This window comes from Bradysia coprophila, unplaced genomic scaffold, assembly GCF_014529535.1.
Source record: "Bradysia coprophila strain Holo2 unplaced genomic scaffold, BU_Bcop_v1 contig_24, whole genome shotgun sequence".
NCBI classification, from domain to species: domain Eukaryota; kingdom Metazoa; phylum Arthropoda; class Insecta; order Diptera; family Sciaridae; genus Bradysia; species Bradysia coprophila.
In genome coordinates, this window is record NW_023503501.1 from 2,076,629 (window position 1) to 2,096,477 (window position 19,849).

At 35.6% G+C, this 19,849-nt stretch overlaps 2 protein-coding genes across 8 annotated transcripts; both read left to right on the forward strand.

The window, feature by feature from the left end:
• The first annotated feature begins 847 nt into the window (after positions 1–847).
• On the forward strand, positions 848–10,924 carry LOC119077807 (cystatin-A2-like). 4 transcript variants are annotated; one of them, XM_037185117.1, is made up of 4 exons: positions 848–935; positions 1,201–1,277; positions 1,337–1,530; positions 10,723–10,924. In XM_037185117.1, exons 2-4 carry the CDS (start codon positions 1,224–1,226, stop codon positions 10,844–10,846), a joined length of 372 nt encoding a protein of 123 aa, XP_037041012.1. In that variant the 5' UTR covers positions 848–935; positions 1,201–1,223; the 3' UTR covers positions 10,847–10,924. The 4 variants fall into 4 exon arrangements, with proteins under 4 accessions (XP_037041012.1, XP_037041011.1, XP_037041013.1 ...); XM_037185116.1 differs by lacking the exon at positions 10,723–10,924 and adding an exon at positions 1,603–1,834; XM_037185118.1 differs by lacking the exons at positions 848–935; positions 1,201–1,277; positions 1,337–1,530 and adding exons at positions 10,120–10,221; positions 10,288–10,369; positions 10,460–10,650.
• Positions 10,925–16,979: 6,055 nt separating this feature from the next.
• On the forward strand, positions 16,980–17,810 carry LOC119077806. Of its 4 annotated transcripts, none has more exons than XM_037185114.1 (4): positions 16,980–17,059; positions 17,206–17,284; positions 17,375–17,571; positions 17,641–17,810. In XM_037185114.1, the coding sequence occupies exons 2-4, from the start codon at positions 17,228–17,230 to the stop codon at positions 17,762–17,764; spliced, it is 378 nt and encodes a 125-aa protein (XP_037041009.1). In that variant the 5' UTR covers positions 16,980–17,059; positions 17,206–17,227; the 3' UTR covers positions 17,765–17,810. The 4 variants fall into 4 exon arrangements, with proteins under 4 accessions (XP_037041009.1, XP_037041008.1, XP_037041007.1 ...); XM_037185113.1 differs by having other exon boundaries at positions 16,992–17,129; XM_037185112.1 differs by having other exon boundaries at positions 16,994–17,118.
• Positions 17,811–19,849: the final 2,039 nt, after the last annotated feature.

The following is a 19,849-nucleotide window of genomic DNA, read 5'->3' on the forward strand; positions in this document are numbered from 1 at the left end:
TTCAAATTTTTGCCAAAACATCATAACCTGAAAACAATTTTTTGACTGGAAACATCGCTGACTTTTAAAACTCTTAAATATGTCAAATATGTTCAGAACTTAAAAAAAATCACTGTATCGAGAATGCCCCTCCTGAAAATGCTGTTCTAGTGATATGATCGAACCCACTATTAGTGTACTAAGCCCATGTTGCCGAGTGTGTTATTTGTTCAATAGGAAATATCCATATCTCGTAAAACTCAAAATCATTGTGTGTATTATATAGTAGATAAGAGGTCAGTACACTCATCATATGACTGGTTTTAGCCAAATCATTGATAATGAGACCTGAGAGCTCATTAGAGTATACTTTAGTCAGTTTGTCTCAATGTTTTCATAAGTTTAAGATTAATAGAACATTTACATATGAGAATTGTTTTTTACAAATCTATTCGGTAACAGCGTATTTAAAACAACAGAGGTAATGCTTTATTTCCTCTTACCAAAAAAGTACTCCGTGTGAGAGACAAAATTGAATTTTTTCAATTTTTGCTTAAATTCCAAAAAACCATCGGTTTTTCAAACTCTTATCGCGTACCAAATATTGGATTTGAGTCCTGAGATCATGGGCTATAAATTGACATTATATTTAACTAAAACCAGTCGAATAAAAATTTAATTATTTTTCTGTTAGCATTATGCCCACACCGAGTCATTGCAACGACATCTTGCTTGCGACGGTAGAATATAAAAAGAGAAGAGTCTAGAAAATAGAAACTCATGCCGTCTGCCGCTCCAGCAGATAATAATAATTCAGAATTTAAATTCAATTTAAAAATGACATCATTTTATGACTGAAACTGGCTATAAAACTGGGTGATTCAATGTCGTTTTCTGTAGATACAAATCTAGTTTCAACGTGACAACATCAAGAACAAAATATTCTCCGTTTAGAGGTTTAACCATTTCTTTTCTTTACAATTATTATAAGTCAAAGTGCAAATTCTAATACGATTCGAGATAAGGGTATTCCTGATTGCGATTTCATATAATAGTGCAACAATTGATACACAACTATCCAGTTTTTGCATCTAAAATATAGTTAGAGAGAGCTAGCTTTTTGTTGAAATTTTATCTTTCTCATCAATCGTAGCCCGGAATACCCTTGCGTTGTGTCGTCTTGTTCGGAGAATATTTTCTAATTTATTTATTATTTGTCAGATCGTTGTACGTGCAAACTCAAGATGACCAAGTTATTCATTTTCACTGTTGTGTTCGCTGCAATTATCATGTGTACCGTAAGACTGTTTAATCAAAATTAGATTGGTCCAAAATCATCGATCAATTATTTTTTTAGAAAGCACAAGTAGCTGGCGGTCTAGGTGCATCTAAACCAGTAGATGCAGATGTCACAGAAGTGATTGAAAGACAACGGGATAGCATCATTAAGAAAATTTGTGACAGTGGGTCGACTTGTCCATCTGCAGATGCCAAAATTGTTATTAACAGTTACAAAACGCAAACGGTCGCTGGCACCAATTATTTTGTCGGGTTAGTGTCTTTTTGTTTGCAATTTTCAACAAGACACACAACTCAACACATTTTTTTCGAATGATCTTTCAGTTTGACTATTGACGACATCATCTATCACGTAAGAATTTTCAGTCAACCATGGACACAAACGGAAGAAGTTCATGGTGTCCAAGGACCAAAAACAGTAACCGATGAAATTTCATATTTTGTTTAAATTTAGAGCACCGAAGGGTCAAAGAAAAATGTATGTTGTCAGGACAGTAATATTTTGTGTTCCATTTTCATTTTTTTTTAAATAAATGCTTTTCAAGTGTCCAAGCCACGTATGGAATAAAATAAAAATTATTCAACAAATTGTATCCATAGTAACTCATGTTTAAAATACAGCACACAGATCTGTCGAAATTCGGTGCTTATCAACTATCAACATATCCCGTGCAACTGTTTTGTAATTGTTTTGATAAGTCGATGCATTGTTTAAACATGATGCCGCACCAAAAAAAAAAAAATCATGGACAAGCGTTACAATTTAAAAAAATAATCTTTCACTGCAACTATAATCCAGCAAATTTGGAAGTTCCCCAATTCACGTTTTAATCTTTTCACGGTTTTTGACTGATACAAATAACACTCTATTCTCATCAGCTATCACTATGATCATCACAGCTCTGTAATGCGATCTCGTCTGCTTTAACGCTACGCATGAACGATCACATCCATCGAAATCTTTGGAGTGGATCCTGTATAGATCAACCTTTACATCCTTGTGCAGGACGTTTGGAATCACTGAAAATACCCCCATCTCAAATGCCTACAAACAATGAGCTAAATTTATAGATAAAACAACAAAGAGAGCTCTTGCTCTTCCCTGCCCAGTCATGGTTCACGTTGAGTGAATTTAACGAAGAAAACAGAGCTGTTTCGATATCGGGACTCAGTGGCAGCGTGATCTAACCATTACCAGTTGGTTCCACCGATCCCTTCCCAACACAACAGTAAAAACTTTCAAATCTTTTCATTTCATTAACTTAAATTAATGTCGTCTGCTTTAACGCTACCCATGAACGATCACGTGCATCAAAATCTTTGGAGTGGATCCTGTGTACCACACAGTGTGTAGATCAATCGTTGCGTCCTTGTGTAGGACGTTTGAAAATTTTGGGTTTTTTGACGTTACGTTGGAAAGATTGTTTGTGCTAGAAACAGTGCGAACACTCATATTTGCAGTGAGGTGTCTGATATTACAACTTCATTCAGTAAATATATCTTGACTTTTATGCACACTGCAAAACAGTGCTTCACCTGATTTATATCGGGTCGATGCAAATTTTGCATTGTAAAATCATCAGATGTAGTGTGTAGTCTTTTATATATTTAATAAAATCGTAATTCGCTTTACCCTCGCTATAGCACACAGGATTGACTCAAGTTCCTTGGGAAAAGTTCCATATACCTTTGTTTTGATATGCTGAGGAGTGTCTGAATTCACCATATATAGGAATATATATACACTCAACAAGTTACATATATTTTCTCATTGCTTCCATCAACCACAGTTTTTTCTTCAGTGTACTCTCAAATTAATTTTTTGGATGCGGTTATCAGAACTTATGATAATAAGAGTTCTTCTCCGGTTCATTAATGTTGCCTGAAAAAATTAGAAATTGTTTTTTTTAAGCTGATTTTATTCAAAATAATACACATCGGTTGTTATCAATTGTGAGGCGGAAAAAGTTTAAAAAATTATTTTTTTTTATTATGTAACCAGCCTCATGCGATAAAAAAAAGTTCTCAAAATGTGTGATGAATTGGATTTTTAGAAATTTGTAAAAATTGCAACTCTTGAAAAGCTGAAACAACATAAAGATAAAAATGAAACCGCAATGGGCGTTATCAGGGAATTTTAACGAAATATTAAGTAATGACTTACACAACATCACACAACCATCCGCATCTATTATTGTTGTTTTTCTGACCAATTAGGAACATTGTTTATAAATTGCACTTTTAATGCTGGCATAAAGAACACTTAGCGGAACTCTCAACTTCTAGGACCCTTTTTTCAATATTTTTTTTTTTATTTTGACTAGGTTTTAAATCGTACTTCACGCAAAAGTGCTTCCAATGACAGCTGTCAAATAAAGTACTAGTTGGTATGGAAAAAAAATTTCACAGTGTCGAAATTTGTTAGATACACCGTCCAGTTTCAGTACTCCAGTTAGAGTAACACTCATGCTTGAAGTGCGTTGATCATCCCTATAAAACAAGACCTAGTGTCCCAGAAGTTGACGGCTCACGAAGTGATCTATAAAACGAGTGAGTCCACTTCAATCTAGTTACAGAATCACTGAGGAACTGTCTGCGCGAAGTTCTTCTTCTTCTTCTTCTTCTTTTTCAGCCTGTTTCTATCAACTGCTGGATGTAGGCCTTTACAATTTCTTTCCATTTCGAACGGTCCAGTGGCCACTTGCTGCTTCTGGGTAAATAGCCTCAATACGAACAACACACACTCTACAGATAATAGCGGCTTCGATTGGACCACGGGAACCACCTGGAACCACTTGCAAAAATCAAGCAAAATTTCGACTCTGCCGCTATTATCCGTAGAGTGTGTGTTGTTTGTATTGAGGCTATTTACTTCTGGGCGAAGTTGGTAAAAGTAAAATTTTATGGTGAAGCCTATGTCCTTGTCCTATAATCAAAATTCTTGACGTTTCCTGAAAATTCTTGAGGCTTTACATAAATAACGTACGGGCAGAGGGGCAAGGATTTTGGTATATACAAAATTAATTTGACCTGTAGGGAAAACGTAGGTGAATCACTAAAAAAATGCAATGAAAGTGTAAACCAGGTATGGTCTCATGAGAGCTGAGTTTATTTATATGAAATCGCTATGTGCTCCGCTACATACAAAGTTTGACATTCGACCATACCTTGTGTTGACGTTCATTGAAATAGGGTCTGATTGACGGAATAATTTGAAAGCAAACAGTACCGAAGGTCGGACGCGTTAGGCATTTCAATGAAAGTATACTCTGCACTAGAGATGTGCGGGCCGAGGTTTTTTTGAAGCCCGTCCGGCCCGAAGCCCGGCCCGAAATTCACTTTTAAAGCCCGATCCAAACTGGCCCGACCAATTTGTGGCCCAATCCGATCCGAGCCCGGCCGGATCGGACCGGGCTTTTTCCGGGCCGTCCGAGAAAGCCCGAAAATTTTTAATTGTTTGAAAAAGACCTTGAAAAAGTAGACGTATATCAAATATACCATCGTCGTACTTTCAAGTAGCATTAGACGTTAGTCGGATATGATTTGATTACATTCTACAAGTTCAAATGAGTTCAACTGACTGGTATGTACAACTGAATGTTAACGAAACGTACGAAAAATTTCAAAGAAGTTGCAAATTTGTGAAAAGAAAAATTCCGCGGGTACAAATTATGACAAATATCATATCAAACTGTACTAGTTATTCTAATAAGAACAAGAAGGAGTATTGTGTTATATGTCTGTTCCAAGGCCACATGAAGTGGCAGATTTCATCCACAGGACATAACCTAAGAGTAATTATACCTAGAGAGGAAATTTCGAACAAAATTACGTAAAATATGTGGTCCCAACATAAAATACGAAATGTTTATTGGTATGTGTGTTTGCCCTCTTAATTAAGAGGGCAAATTGAAATATCAATAGCGAAAAAACGTCAAAGCATACATGTGTTGGTGTAAAATTATACGAAATGTGTATCTTATACAAACTGATGTTGGGACCACATTTCGTCGTACAAATTTCCTCTCTAGGTATAATTACTCTAAGGACATAACAACCTAAACAATTTTTTATGTCAAATGAGCTATATGAGCAACCTAAATGAGCGCGAAGCGGCTTTAATTTGCAAAATTTGTTAAATCCGTCACAATTTTCGACAAAAAAAATTGAGGTTGGATGAAATCGTCGTCTTTTTTGTAGTCAAGTTCGTGTTAGATAGTCGATGATGGTGTATGCATATAAAAGTTATTTCCAAAATTTAGATTTAGATTTATTTTTACATTTTAAAATTTTTTCGGTCGGCCCAATCTTTTTAGTTCAAAGCCCGTCCGGCCCGGTGCTCGGGCCGGATCTAATTAGAAAAGCCCGCACGAACAGAATATTTCCATTTTCAAAGCCCGTCCGGCCCGAGCCCGGTCGGGCCGGATAAAAACTCGGACAGCCCGACATTTTCGGGCGGCCCGCACATCTCTACTCTGCACTTTCATTTAGGCATTTAGCATACGATCGCAAAATCTTACTATAAAGGGGACAACATCTTAGTAGTAAAGCTTAAAAATTATGTGAGATAGGAGCCAATTAAAGGAATTTTAATGGATAAAAAAGAAAGCCGCGTGCAGCCTGAAAAAAACTATTTTTGACAATCCGAAACAAACGGAAGTATCCACAGAACCATAACCTCAACGCTTTTGTGGTCAATCTGTCAACAATAATTTTTTGGTTATGTCTATGTGGATGATGTTTCGACAGCTGAAAGAACCTTGGAACAGATCTATTGAATTGTTCTTATGTATATAGGATCAGGCAAGGCCGTAGCCTAATAAAACATCCGACTTTTCTCAACGTAAACGAATCAAATTTTATTTAAATCTTTCTTCATCTACGGTTCGCCTGAAACTGATTAACAATCATACTCTCTCATGTCAACAACTGTTCTAGTTAACAAAAGGATATCTGCATTCGAATAGTTAATTGACCTGTGCCAACTACTCGGTTCCCACACAACCCCCTCTTAACAAAACATTTGACCTCAAATGTGTTCAACCACACAGCCCTCTTTACAAATATAACGAATGGTAAATTCACAAATGTAACGAATGATAAATCCAAACACTTTTGCCATATTCATCGCCATTGCAACGTTTCATGTTCACATCAAAATCGTCCACATTCCTCGTATATTCGAAACTCAAAATTATCCAAGTAGTCGCATCGTATGATCCGAAAATTATACAACCAGCCTTGCCGCACGATTCCGATTTACCAACCAAATCGAAGTTCAACATATAAGCGACAATTGTACTGCAAGTCACTGTTCGATCTGTTTTTTGTTGTTGTCTCGCCAACCTGCTTATTGTTTCGAATTGTATACACCACGTTGCTGTCGATTCGATGTTTCTGGAACTTTTAAAGTTCGTATGCCAACTTTAAAATTACTTTTTCGTCGCGTTGCGTGTTCGATTTCTTTCCAGCTTCTTTTCGTCCCATCTCATTCTTTACTTCTTAGCAGTTGTTTGTTATCTTCATTTCGATTTGTTCGGCGTAAATTCACTCAGCATTCACCCGGACTCTTTGCGATTTGTTCGGCGTAAATCCACTCAGCATTCACCCGGACTCTTTGCGATTTGTTCGGCGTAAACCCACTCAGCATTCACCCGGACTCTTTGCGATTTGTTCGGCGTAAATCCACTCAGCATTCACCCGGACTCTTTGCGATTTGTTCGGCGTAAATCCACTCAGCATTCACCCGGACTCTTTGCGATTTGTTCGGCGTAAATCCACTCAGCATTCACCCGGACTCTTCGCGATTAGTTTGGCGTAAATCCACTCAGCATTCACCCGGACTCTTTGCGATTTGTTCGGCATAAATCTACTCAACATTCACCCGGACTCTTTGCGATTCTTTTCTCCACGTGCTTCTTTTCATTTACTTTCGGTTTTCTATTGTTCAAAATCGTCTTTACACAATTCACTTTGCAGACTTTAAATGGATTTTCTCAATTGTCTTTTAATTTTTCTCACAATTTACATCCCTTAAAGGTCCAAAAGCGGTTGAGCCACCATATAGGATCAGGCAAGGCCGTAGCCTAATAAAACATCCGACTTTTCTCAACGTAAACGAATCAAATTTTATTTAAATCTTTCTTCATCTACGGTTCGCCTGAAACTGATTAACAATCATACTCTCTCATGTCAACAACTGTTCTAGTTAACAAAAGGATATCTGCATTCGAATAGTTAATTGACCTGTGCCAACTACTCGGTTCCCACATGTATTACCTGAGAATAAATAATTTTGTTCAACTTTTACTCACATAATTCAGTTCTAAAGCACAAATGTCCAAAATCTCCTTGCTTCAGTGCTTATCAGCATCCTATATGTAAAAGTATTATGTCACCATTATCTTGCGTCTTGTTAAAATCTTTTTTTTAAATAAAGCAATGCATTTTAAAATTGTTTTCATAATATTCCATGATTAGCAAACACAAAAAACGAAGCAAGTCCGCCCTCAAGAGCTAAATTTTTTATTTTATTTTTTTCATTTTTACGTCGACTAATACATTCGACGGTATCATACAATACGTATAAATAACGAACAGACAAATAGAGTATTATATAAGAATAAAAATATAAAGTTCTGATCATGATGTAATGTCGTCAGCGGTTTAATAATTCCAGATTGCGCGTCATTCGTCCACCTGAAAAGAAAGATTAGTAGGTATTTGTTGGTGAGACTAGTACCATATCCAAGTCAAACTTTGGTTTTTGAGCCGCGAAACAAATCAAGTCGTGAGACCCAGAAATAAGAGCTGTGAAGCAATCGAACTAATCATTTCTGATCAGAGTGAGAACCAATGGTTCGATACTTTTTAAAGTAAAACGTACCGTTCAGCTACATGTAGCAGTCGTAAGCGATTTCGCGGACTCACTTTTAGAAAAATTTGTGATATTAAAAAAAAAAGTAAGAATAAAAATTCATCATCTATAAGCATGTCGTCATATAGTCGTCCCAGTACATTCAGCAGGTAACCACTTTGGAGAGGTACCATTAGTCTGTTGTGAGGAGTAGGCTGTGGTGAATAATGTTATGAGTAAGCCCCTTACAACAAATTACTCAAAGTTTTAACCAATCCTCAAACACATCATCGGATACCTACATTAAGTAGTTCGCTACGAAATTGATTACGTGTTAGAAATCGCCTGAAACTGATACACAAAACCTTACTATGAAATGATGAAAAACATTTTTCCTAACTAATGTTAAAATATCACGACTTCGTCGCGTATTTCCAACGTTGTTTAGGTCAAACGTTGTTCCTATCTTATGATAATAGTAGATTACAGTGGATGCGGCGGAGAGCTCGCGAGTGCGTTTTTAAGCAACAAGGTTTGGAAACTGTTATTTTGTCAAGTGTAGAAATTGCATATCCGAGCCAAAGTGGAGGTATGCAACTACACGAGTACCTTGTTGCTTAAGAACAGACTTGTGAGTTCTATTCGTATCACAAAATGATCCCGAGTGATGAATGCTTTCCAACACGACAGAGTAAAGTAAACCAGGCAGGAGCAGACGACTAAAATACATTCAAAGGAGGGACCTAAATCCTGTTATAATCGTTTACGCATTCGTTTCATGCATTTGTATTAGTAAGAGTTTTGCACCAAAATCAAAGGCCTACTTATGAATTTAGGTCCCTCGTCAAAATCGACTGCTCTTGCATGGATTACTTTACTCTGCCGTGTTTCCAAGCATCTAATGTATGCTGTTGTATCTGCCGAGAACAATAATTTCCCACTTATCCTTCTAGCGCTTTTTTGTTTATCTCGGTATATATGTTCTCGGCAGATAAAAAAGTGTATGCAACTTCGGCTTGGCCTTTGGACCGACCAGCAATGCCCACACGTCTCGATAACAATTTTGGCAAGACGTGCATAATTTTATATTATTGCCTAACCACCCGGAATGTTGTAGTTACATGTACATTTCCCCCCGAGGAATACAATAATTATTGATCTGCTTAGATTACATGTTGATTTGCTATTTCTTTTATGCAAGGTTCTGAAAGAACAGACTAAGACAACTCTAAGTTGATCACGAAGACGGTGATCAAGTGTCACACGCGATTTCTGTCTTAATAAATTTTGTGGTGAAGTGAAGTGAATAAATAGTAAATACAAGCAAAAGTGTTTGTTTGGTGTTTTCGAAAAAGTGAAAAACTCATAACTAAAATTGGTTTGGCCATTAAACGTGTTTGCTGCAATTAAAAAAAAGATTGCTTAGACAAATATGGCCGACAGTTTAAATTCTGTGATTTTTTTAAATTATTTTTGTGTTCGAAAATTTTAAATAAATTTGCTCATGATGCACGCGAGATACGGATGCACGTATTTACTCAAATCTACGTATTTACTCAAACCACAAATTTATGGTATCAACAATAAAACAATATTTATTTCGATTTCAGCGTTCAATAATTCACAACAATATTTCAGATGATGCATTTTTCCTGTGAAAGAAAAACTTCCTTCACGTGGGACGGAAGAGCTTTCCTTCACTTGGTAGGGAAAGAGGTTTCCTTAACGAAAAAAGGTTCTTCATGTAACGACCACTTTCCGAACTATTGCGATAAAATACGTTCATATGACATTGCATACAGGTGGCGTAAGTTACAAATATCATGATTGATTTGCATAATAAACTATTTCTAGCTTTTTTGTGTGTGCAGTATTTAAATTTCGGCAGATTGATAAGTATATTCTTAAATTCAGCAAATATAAATTAAAAATGACATCATTTTATGACTTTGACTGACTATAAAAGTTACGGTCAAATGTAATATTGTGCATACACAAAACCAGTTTCAGCGTGAGTAGTGGAAGTGATAACATCAAAAGGAAATTAAACCAAAATATTCTGTTCTTACTTTGTAATCCAAACCAAGGTTAAATTCTAGTACGATTTGTGACTTTGTCTTGTTTTCTATTTTTGTTTATTTACCATTTGTCAGATCGTTGTGTGTGCGAAGACTCAAGATGACCAAGTTTTTCATATTCACTGTTGTGGTATTCGCTGCAATTATAATGAGCACCGTAAGTTTTTAGTTATTTCTAATCGTATTAACGTTTGTACCGTTTTGTGCATATTCGTAATTATTTCCTAATAAATACTTTTTGTTGCAGAAAGCTCAAAGGGGAGGTCTTGGTGCGTCTAAACCAGTAGATGCAGAGGTCACAGAATTGATTGAAAGACAAAAGGAGAATATTATTAAGAAAATTTGTGATAGTGGGTCGAGTTGTCCAACATCTGATGCGAAAATTGTTATTAACAGTTATAAAAAGCAAACGGTCTCTGGCAGCAACTATTTTGTGGGGTTAGTGTGAATTTGTTTGCCATTTTCAACAAATCACACAATCCAACACATTTTTTTCGAATGTTCTTTCAGTTTGACTATTGACGACATCATCTATCATGTGAAAATTTACAGTCAACCATGGACACAAACGGAAGAGGTTCATGCCGTGCAGGGACCAAAAACAGTAACCGATGAGATTTCATATTTCTTTTAAATTTAGAATATCGAATGGAATCTTGACAGACGGAAATGTATGTTGTCAGGACAGTAATATTTTGTGATGAATTTGGAAGTGCTATAAAAAACCTTTGAAGTAAATAAAAGCGTACAGAGTTGAATGAAATTGCATTTACACTTTACACAATCCTTTTATTGAGTACAAACTCGATCAAACTGATCTTATGTTGTTTGTAGTGAATCTGGCCGCTTGTTGTATAGCTTGGTGTGATGACATTATCCACATCATTACAACTTTACATATTTTCCCTTAAAATTTTATGATGTGTAATATCCGTTCTTAGGCTTGTTCTTGGGTTTGTTTTGCTAGGGTCGCAACTAAGATTTCTGGAACCGAACCCAAGCCTGAATTGGTTCGACCCGAACCGGGAATTTTACTTTTGGGTTTGACCTGATTCATCCTAAATGATTATGATTAAAACTTATTGACATATTTCTGGTCAAGACGTTCCTTCAATCGATTTTTCACCATGAAGCTATGATGGATCATTTTTGGTCAAATGGAGAAAAATGTTGAACACAACCAGATCTACATTTTTCTCCATTCGGCCAAGAAAAAGCCATCATGGCTTCATGGTGAAAAATCGATTTAAATAATGTCTTTGGCCAGAAATATGTCAGTAAGTTTTATGAGGTCAGACAAGAAAGTAAAAGTTCAGTCTCGAGTCAAACCAATTCAGGTTCGAATTATGCCCAGGTCCAGGTCAACTTTGAGTCAAACCTGACATGTAAGATAACTGAGCTAACCTTTACTACTATTGGATCTAATATTTCATTTTATTTGTGTATTTCCAAGAGATTTATTTCTTTCAACGTTGTTTTTGTATTAGTCAGGGGATTGCCGTTTATTCCTCAAGTAGTTATCAGCAAAATCAACAAACTTATCGACAAAATCAGAAATTTCAAAGAAGAATTGTCTACGAAGACTCATTAAGGCTCTACGTCAACATTGACCGTTCCGATCTTATTCCCTTGACTGAAAGTCAAGGGACTTATGCCAGAAAATACCCTAAAATGTTAGTAACCATACAGTGTATGAAAAATTATCAAAACTTTAAATGTTTGAAATATTTTTTTTTGTCACGACGATAACTTGAGTAATTCTTAACCGATTTTGATGATTTTTTTTTTTAATCGACGAGGAATGAAATTCCTGAGGTTAAGTTCGAAGATGAGCCATGTCGGGATAAAGTTCTGGAAACTATGCCAGAAAAACATGATTTTATTGATAATTTTAATTGTTGATAATTGTAATTGATAATACAGTGCTGATAATTGATATTTTGATAATTTAATGTGTTGTGGTGATATTATTATATAAAATGTAACTGTAATAACTGATAATTGGTAATAATAATATTGTTCCCTTGGCTGAAAGTCAAGGGTCTTACGCCAGAAAATGTTTGTAACCTAACAATGTATGAAATGTGAAGGAAAACGTAATTGTTTGTAGCCTATTTTTTTTGTAATCACGATAACTTGATTAATTCATAACCGATTTTTATGATTTTTTTTTAATCGACGAGGAATGGGATTCCTGAGGTTAATTTCAAAGATGGGCCATGTCGGGTTAAGGTTCTGGAAACTATTCCAGAAAAACAGGATTTTACTCTGTTGATAATTGATAATACATGTTAATTGAAAATTAATATTGATAATTTAATGTGTTGTGACATTTTATGAAATGTTATGAGAAACGTAATTGTTTGTAATCTATTTGTCACGACTTGAGTCATTCTTAACCGATTTTAATAAAATTTGTTTTAATCGACGAGGAATGGAATTCAAAGATGGGCCATGTCGGGCCTAAGGATCTGAAAGCTATTCCAGAAAAATTCATTTTACGCTGCTTATAATTGATAATTATTGGTAATTGATAATTCCCTTCACTGAAATGTTTGTAACCACACAAAGATAGTTGGAAGATAGGTCATGTGGGCCTAAGTATCTGGAAACTATTCCAGAAAACAGGATTTTACTCTGTTGACAATTGATAATTTAATGTCCTATTCCCTTGACTGGCAGAAAATAGTGAAAAGTTTTGGTTCCTAAAATTATACATCTGACATTTGGAAGGTTAAGTTCGACGATAAGCTATGTGTGATCAACGCTTCGGAAGTTACCCCAAAAAATAGAAATGCAATGTAATAAATGAACAATATCATTGATATTCGATTATTGGTATTTGATAATTGATAGTTGATTTTTGTATTTGATAATTAACAAGCAGCATATATCTATACAGTGAGTATAAAGTATTACAAAAGTCAAGCAATTCTAACATTAGGCAACTTCGACGAGTGTGAAGCTTACGGCCCGAGCGAAGCGAGGGTCGTAATTCGCACGAGTTGCGGTATCATTTTGCAATATTAGACAGCTCGGCCTTGCGAGAAGTTTGCGATTATACCAAACCTAATATTAGACAACTGACGAGTGTGAAGTTTGCGGCCCGAGCGAAGCGAGGGTCGTAATTCACACGAGTTTCGGTATCGTATTGCAATATTAGACAGCTCGGACAAGCGAGAAGTTTGCGATTAGACCAAACCTAATATTAGACAACTCTGACGAGTGTGAAGTTTGCGGCCCGAGCGAAGCGAGGGTCGTAATTCACACGAGTTGCGGTATCGTATTGCAATATTAGACAGCTCGGACGAGCGAGCAGTTTGCGGCAAAGTATCAAGCAGAGTACTAGAAAAAAATAAAGCAGTTAATTTTGGCGGTGTCAAATGTCATTTTGATTTGGTAAGATTTTTACACTCGTAAAATTGCGATGAGAGCCAACGTATATTTGAAAAATAGGCACGAACGTTCTTTCAATGAAAATGTGATCACTGAAAAAGGCTTTAAAACACAATAGAATTTCATTGTGTCTTTATCGGATGCGCTTCTTTGTCACGTTGTAGACGATTAATCTGATATGAGATGAAAAAATCAGTTAAAATAAATTAAGATATTTATAATAGTGTAATATAATTGGTTAATTATTTTGGAAAAATTATCAGTCAAGGGACCCGACCCGCCCAACAGGTGGGACCTAGTTGATTTAAACGTGAAACCTCTAGATTTATCGACAAAAAGACCATCCGATTCGAGTCCAATTGTTGATTTTGAGACATTGAATGTGAAAGTGAGTAATAAAATCGACAAAGAGAATGAAAAGTTCCCGTCCAAAAATTTTGAAATTCAACAAACTTACATCCAGCATTGACAATATCAAAATTCCTAATATTTAGATTCCTGACAGTAAAAGCCAGTCGGTTGACGATCAAAGTTGACTGCGATAGGAACTAAACGGAATGCGAGCGTCAAAAAAACAAAACTATCTAACCGAAGATACACAACAATTCAATGAAAAGTCCACAGCAATCAATCAAACGGTGGTTCACGAAGGATAGAATGTCTCAAAAAAATTTCTACGAACGAACGATGTGAATGTTTTCAATAGATTGCGTAACAAAAATATATCGTTAGGCATTTTGAAAGGCTTAGTTGACGAATGAATTGAATGAATGAATTAGCTAAAATCAAGAACAGTCCGTGTATTTGGCTAAAATGCAGTATACGGAAGCAGCTAGGATCGGCGATTTTTTGATTGGGAATGGTTTGTGGAGGTCCCCTGCCACCATTTCAGGCAAAATTTGGGCGCGGAAAGCAATTTTAATTTTTTCATTTTCCTTGTACAAAAAATAATTTTTTTTTAGTCAAACAGATTTTCCTTATACAAAATGACAAAATTAAAATTGCTTTCCGCGCTGAAAATTTTGCCTTAAATGGGTCCAGGAAACCTCCACCAACGTGGATTTTCCCAATCAAAAAATCGCCGATCCTAGCTGCTTTCGTATACTGCATTTCTGCCGCAGCAAATGTTCATATACAACTCATGAACTCGTTCCCAAAGTAAATATTTAATTTGTTTGAAGTCGTTGATAAATTGAAGGTATAATAATGATTTCTTGATTATCGTTTAGATTTATGAACGATTAGTAATCAGTTTAGAGTACTTAATTGTCCATTCCACTCAACAAAAAGTACTTCATTTGTGTTTCTCACACGGAGTACTTTTTTGGTAAGAGGAAACTAAGCATTAGGGTTTTATGAGACATGCACGCATTAAGCGAGTAAACTTTGAATTACTTTGAGCGTAAACAATTCTTATCGGTAAAATTCGATTATTTCCAGAGCGATTATTTGCTAGTGATATTTTTGAATTTTGAAGGTTAGCTTACTATAGGTCTGTTCCAAGGCCATACGAATTGTCAAATTACTGTCAAATTTCATCCATATAGACATAACCTCATCAATATTTGTATGAAAACCGAGCTCTGTGGATGAAATCGTATTCGTTCGGCCAGTCAAATTTCGTGTTTACAGTTATTCGTAACAAACCTCTATTCACGTTTCCATCTGAATAGACAAGAAAATTTAGATGGTAAAAATGTGCAGTGTACACTGCCATCGAAAATTTTACATTATAAAATTTGAGCGATGATGTCGTTTTTTGTGTTGAAAATATTATGTTTTTTGGGTCTTTTGTCATCATTGTGGTCAAGTGGCCGGAAGTGAATAATAGTAGATTATTCAAATCGTTTAATTAAACATTTTTGCAAAATTGCCCAAAATATACCGTCCCAACAGATACGTAAATAACTATATGGTTCCTAAAAGTGACAGAAATGTAAGCCCACTTGGCGAAAGGTTCTGTCATTTACGGCCCTCTTTAACTTTCGTTTAAAGGAATTTAGAAGGTAGTTTTCTGCAAATGTTTTTTTTTCGAAAAAAGATACAAAATTTTTGTAATTTGTGACACCGTCATCTTGCTTCAGCGCTTATCAACATCCTATGTAAACGTGCCTTGCGCCTTATTATTAATTTTTTTAATTATTTTATTTTGATAAAGAAGTAAAGTTAAAAAAAAAATCCAGAATATTTCATGATGATAACAGCACCAAAAAGAAAAGAAGAAAAAATTGTATGTAAACAATAATGACGGACGTCACATCACACCAATAGGGAGAGATTGTCCAAAAAAAAGTGAAAGTCCGAACAAATTTGGGTCAATTTTGAACCTTATTGCTTGACACAGGCGGAAGTGAGTATCAAAAAATCAATAAATGAGCGGAGTTCATTTACGTTGGTTGATGTGACGATCGGTGTCCCGCAAGGTGGCGTTCTGTCACCCATGCTTTTTGTTGTGTTCATTAGCGATTTCTTTAAGCAGCCGATCCATTCCGCTTCCCTCGGGAATGCAGTCTGCAAATTCGTTTTTTGTTGTATCAATGATCTGAAGCATCACTCATTGCAATTCTTGGACAACCTCAATTGCTACGAAACAAGGTATTCTTACTTGCTGAAGAAACCTAAGGTTTAGTCGAGCTATGGCAAACGTTGCCTGCTTTATTCTGGTCCGACATTGTTTAATGGCCTTCCGCCAACGATCAGAAATTCTATCACCCTTAATCATTTTTGTCGTTCATTAAAAGAATTTAATATGAAAATTTAAGCTTGCTACCATCACCTTCTGATACATTTTGCCTTGCTAGTTGTCCTTGTTCATCACTTATACTGTTTTTATCAACAAAATTGTTTTTACTTTTAACGGTTGTAGCTCCTTAGAATTGTAACACATACTGGAGCTACGCGGTGTACTTAGTTTAAGAAACTATTTTTAAAAATAAAAGAAATTGAAATTTTAAATTACGGCCCCATTGAGTTAATACTGCAAATCATGTCATTTGACATGCGCATTCTACACGTGAGGTTAGTTCAGTGCCTGTTATCATTTCTCTGAATTGCCCGAACATTACCCACCAAAGATTCCATTAATTTGTATGAGATTTTTTTAAAGAACAAGAAGTATTTAATATACCTATGTGTAACAGTAACACGCTCGCTCATCTTAGTTTTTTAAGTATCCTCGCTTCGCTCAGGCTACAACATGCAGAATTCTCTATGTAATTTTAAAAAATTACAAGAAAATGTCTAATATTCCATCGCTTTTGTCCACGAACGGTACCTTTAGTAATTTCTTTCTGTGTAGTGTTTAAATTTCGGCAGATTAATAAATATTTTTAAAATAGAAGTTAAAAATGACATCATTATATGACTTGGAATGACTATAAAAGTTGCGGTCAGATGTGCATAATACAGTAATATAACACACAAAACCAGTCTCAGCGCGAACAGTAAAGTGTTAAATAGCAAGAAATTATCCCATTCGCTCTTAGAGGTTACTTTGTAAAATAAATCAAGGTTAAATTCTAGTGCGATTTGTTGCTTTGTCTTGTTTTGTTCACATAGACTTTTTTCTCAATTTTTTTTTCTTTGTTTATCATTCAGATCATCGTAGCGAAGACTCAAGATGGCCAAGTTTATCATTTTCCCTGTTGTCGTATTCGCTGCAATTATCATGAGCACCGTAAGTGTTAATTTTTTCCTTTTTTAATCGTACAACGATTGCACCGTTTCGTGGATAATGTTATTTCCCAATAAATGATTTTTGTTGCAGACAGCTGAAACGGAAACGGTACGCCTTAGTGAGTCTAAACCAGCAAATGCAGTGCTCACAGAATTGGTTGAAAAACATAAGGCGAATATTATCAAGAAAATTTGTGACAGTTTGTCGAGTTGTCCATCTGCAGATGCGAAAATTGTTATTAACAGTTATAAATCGCTAACGGTCACTGGCGTCGACTATTTTGTTAGGTTAGTGTCAATTTTTTTGTCATTTTCAACATGTCCCGATCAATACATTTTTCTCTATTTTTCTTTCAGTTTGACTATTGATGACAACATCTATCACGTTAGACTTTTCTATCAGCCACTGACACATTATGAAGAGGTTTCTGCTGTCCAGGGACCAAAAAAATCGACCGATGAGATTTCATATTTCTTTTGAATTTGGAGTATCGAAACAGACGGAAATGTATATTGTCAGGACGTAATATTTTGTGTTGAATTTGGTAGTGCTATAAAAAACCTTTGAAGTAAATAAAATCGTATAGAGTTGAATGAAATTGAATTTACACAATCCATTTTTTGAGTACAAACTTGAAAGACCTGATTCGGCTGATCTTATGTTGTTTGCAGTGGTTTGGTGTCGTGACTTAAATCCAAGACACTGTTTACATCAATACAATTTACATAATTTTCCTTACGATTTCACCTGGGTAGTCTACCTCTATGCGATTTCATGAACTATAATATACATTCTTAGGCGCGAGATTTGTTTTGCCTGGCTAGATGTAAATGCTCGGAACAGGTCGAGTTCGCAACTAAGATTTCAGGTTGCCCGAACCTGAAATTTTACTTTTGGGTTTGACCCGAACATCACCTGAACCTGAAATTTTGAGGATGGACCGTATTCGAAAAATTTTTGATTTTGGGTGCAAAAATTTCGGGCTACCAGAACCCGACCTGATCCATCACATCCTGAAGATTTCAGGTAGATTCAGGGTCAAACACGAAAGTAAAAGTTCAGTTTCGATTCAAACCAATCCAGGTTCGGGTTGAAACCGAAATCGAAAATTTCAGGTCCAGGTCAAGTTCGTGTCGAACCTAAAATTTTAGTTCAGGTTGAAAACCGGCTCAGGTCAACCTAAGTTGAAACAGGTCAGCCGAACCAGATGCGAGCCCTTTAACACGTCTCTGAAACCCTTATATGTAAGACTATGGATGTAACTTTTACTGTTGGATCTGTTACTTCATTTGATGTGTGTATTTCGAAGAGATTTATTTCTTTGAACTAGCATTAGTCAAAGATTGTCATTTATTCTTTAAGTGGTAATCATAAGCAGATGATAGCCGTCTCTAGGTTAACTTTGCATGACATGAATTTAACCTGTTCCGAGCCTTCAGTGAAATGTAGTGTTAAGGGCTACTGTACCAGGTTTCGAATCTGACCTGCTCCTGGCCAAAAGTGAAATGCAGAGGTAAAGGTACTTGCTTTTCAACTCAGTTTTATTTATTCCCTTCGGCAAACCGCAAACTGGCGATTAATACAGCCGAATTACTCCACATTAATGATTTCAATGGAAGCAAGTCTGGAAGGAAATTCTCATCTGAATATAATTTTGTGATCTTAAAACACCAGCTTATTTAAAAATGGTAAGAAAACTGGGACTGCAATTATTGAAAAAAGACAGTCAATGGACCTGATCCACCCAAGTTTTTGAGAGTGTAAAATTTTCGATGACAGTGTACCAGTGCCGATATTCGAGAAAACAGTTTCACGAATTTTCTGAAATTTTCACGATTTTCTCAAATTTTTGTGAATTTTCGCAAAAGGTTTTTTGTTGAAATTTGAGAAAATCGCTAAAATTTGGTAAAATTCGTGAAAACATTTTCGCGAATATGGGCACTGCAGTGTATACTGCAAACTTTTACCATCTAAATTTTCTTTGTTTGTCTATTCAGATAAAAATGTGAATATTGCGAGTGTGACACCGTCGTACTGTTCTGGAAATTACCACTCGTCATTGCTCTGGAACTAATCGAATTTTCCGATAAGAACTGTTTACGCTCAGTTGAACTATAATTCAAAGTTTGCTCTCTTAATGCGTACATGTCTCATAAAATTATTAAGCGTGAAAGTGCCCTAATCTGATTACTAATCGTTTATAAATCTAAACGATAATCAAGAAATCATTATTATACCTCCAATTTATCAACGACTTCAAAAAAAATTAAATATTTACTTTGGGAACGAGTTCATGAGTTGTATATGAACACTTGCGGATTTATTCGTATTTTTCGAGAGTACATAACCAGAGAAACACTACGACTCGACTGTAAGATTATTGGTGTTGTTTAATCTTAGGAATAATCCAATAATGTCGACCACATTTTTCAGTGCTGTCAGTAAATTTAAACAATCAACTAGACAAAACCAATGAAAGAGCCTAGGTATGGTCAAATGTCAAAATTTGTATTGGAGTGGAGGAAATAACGATTTCATATAAAGAAACTCACCTGTCAATGAAAA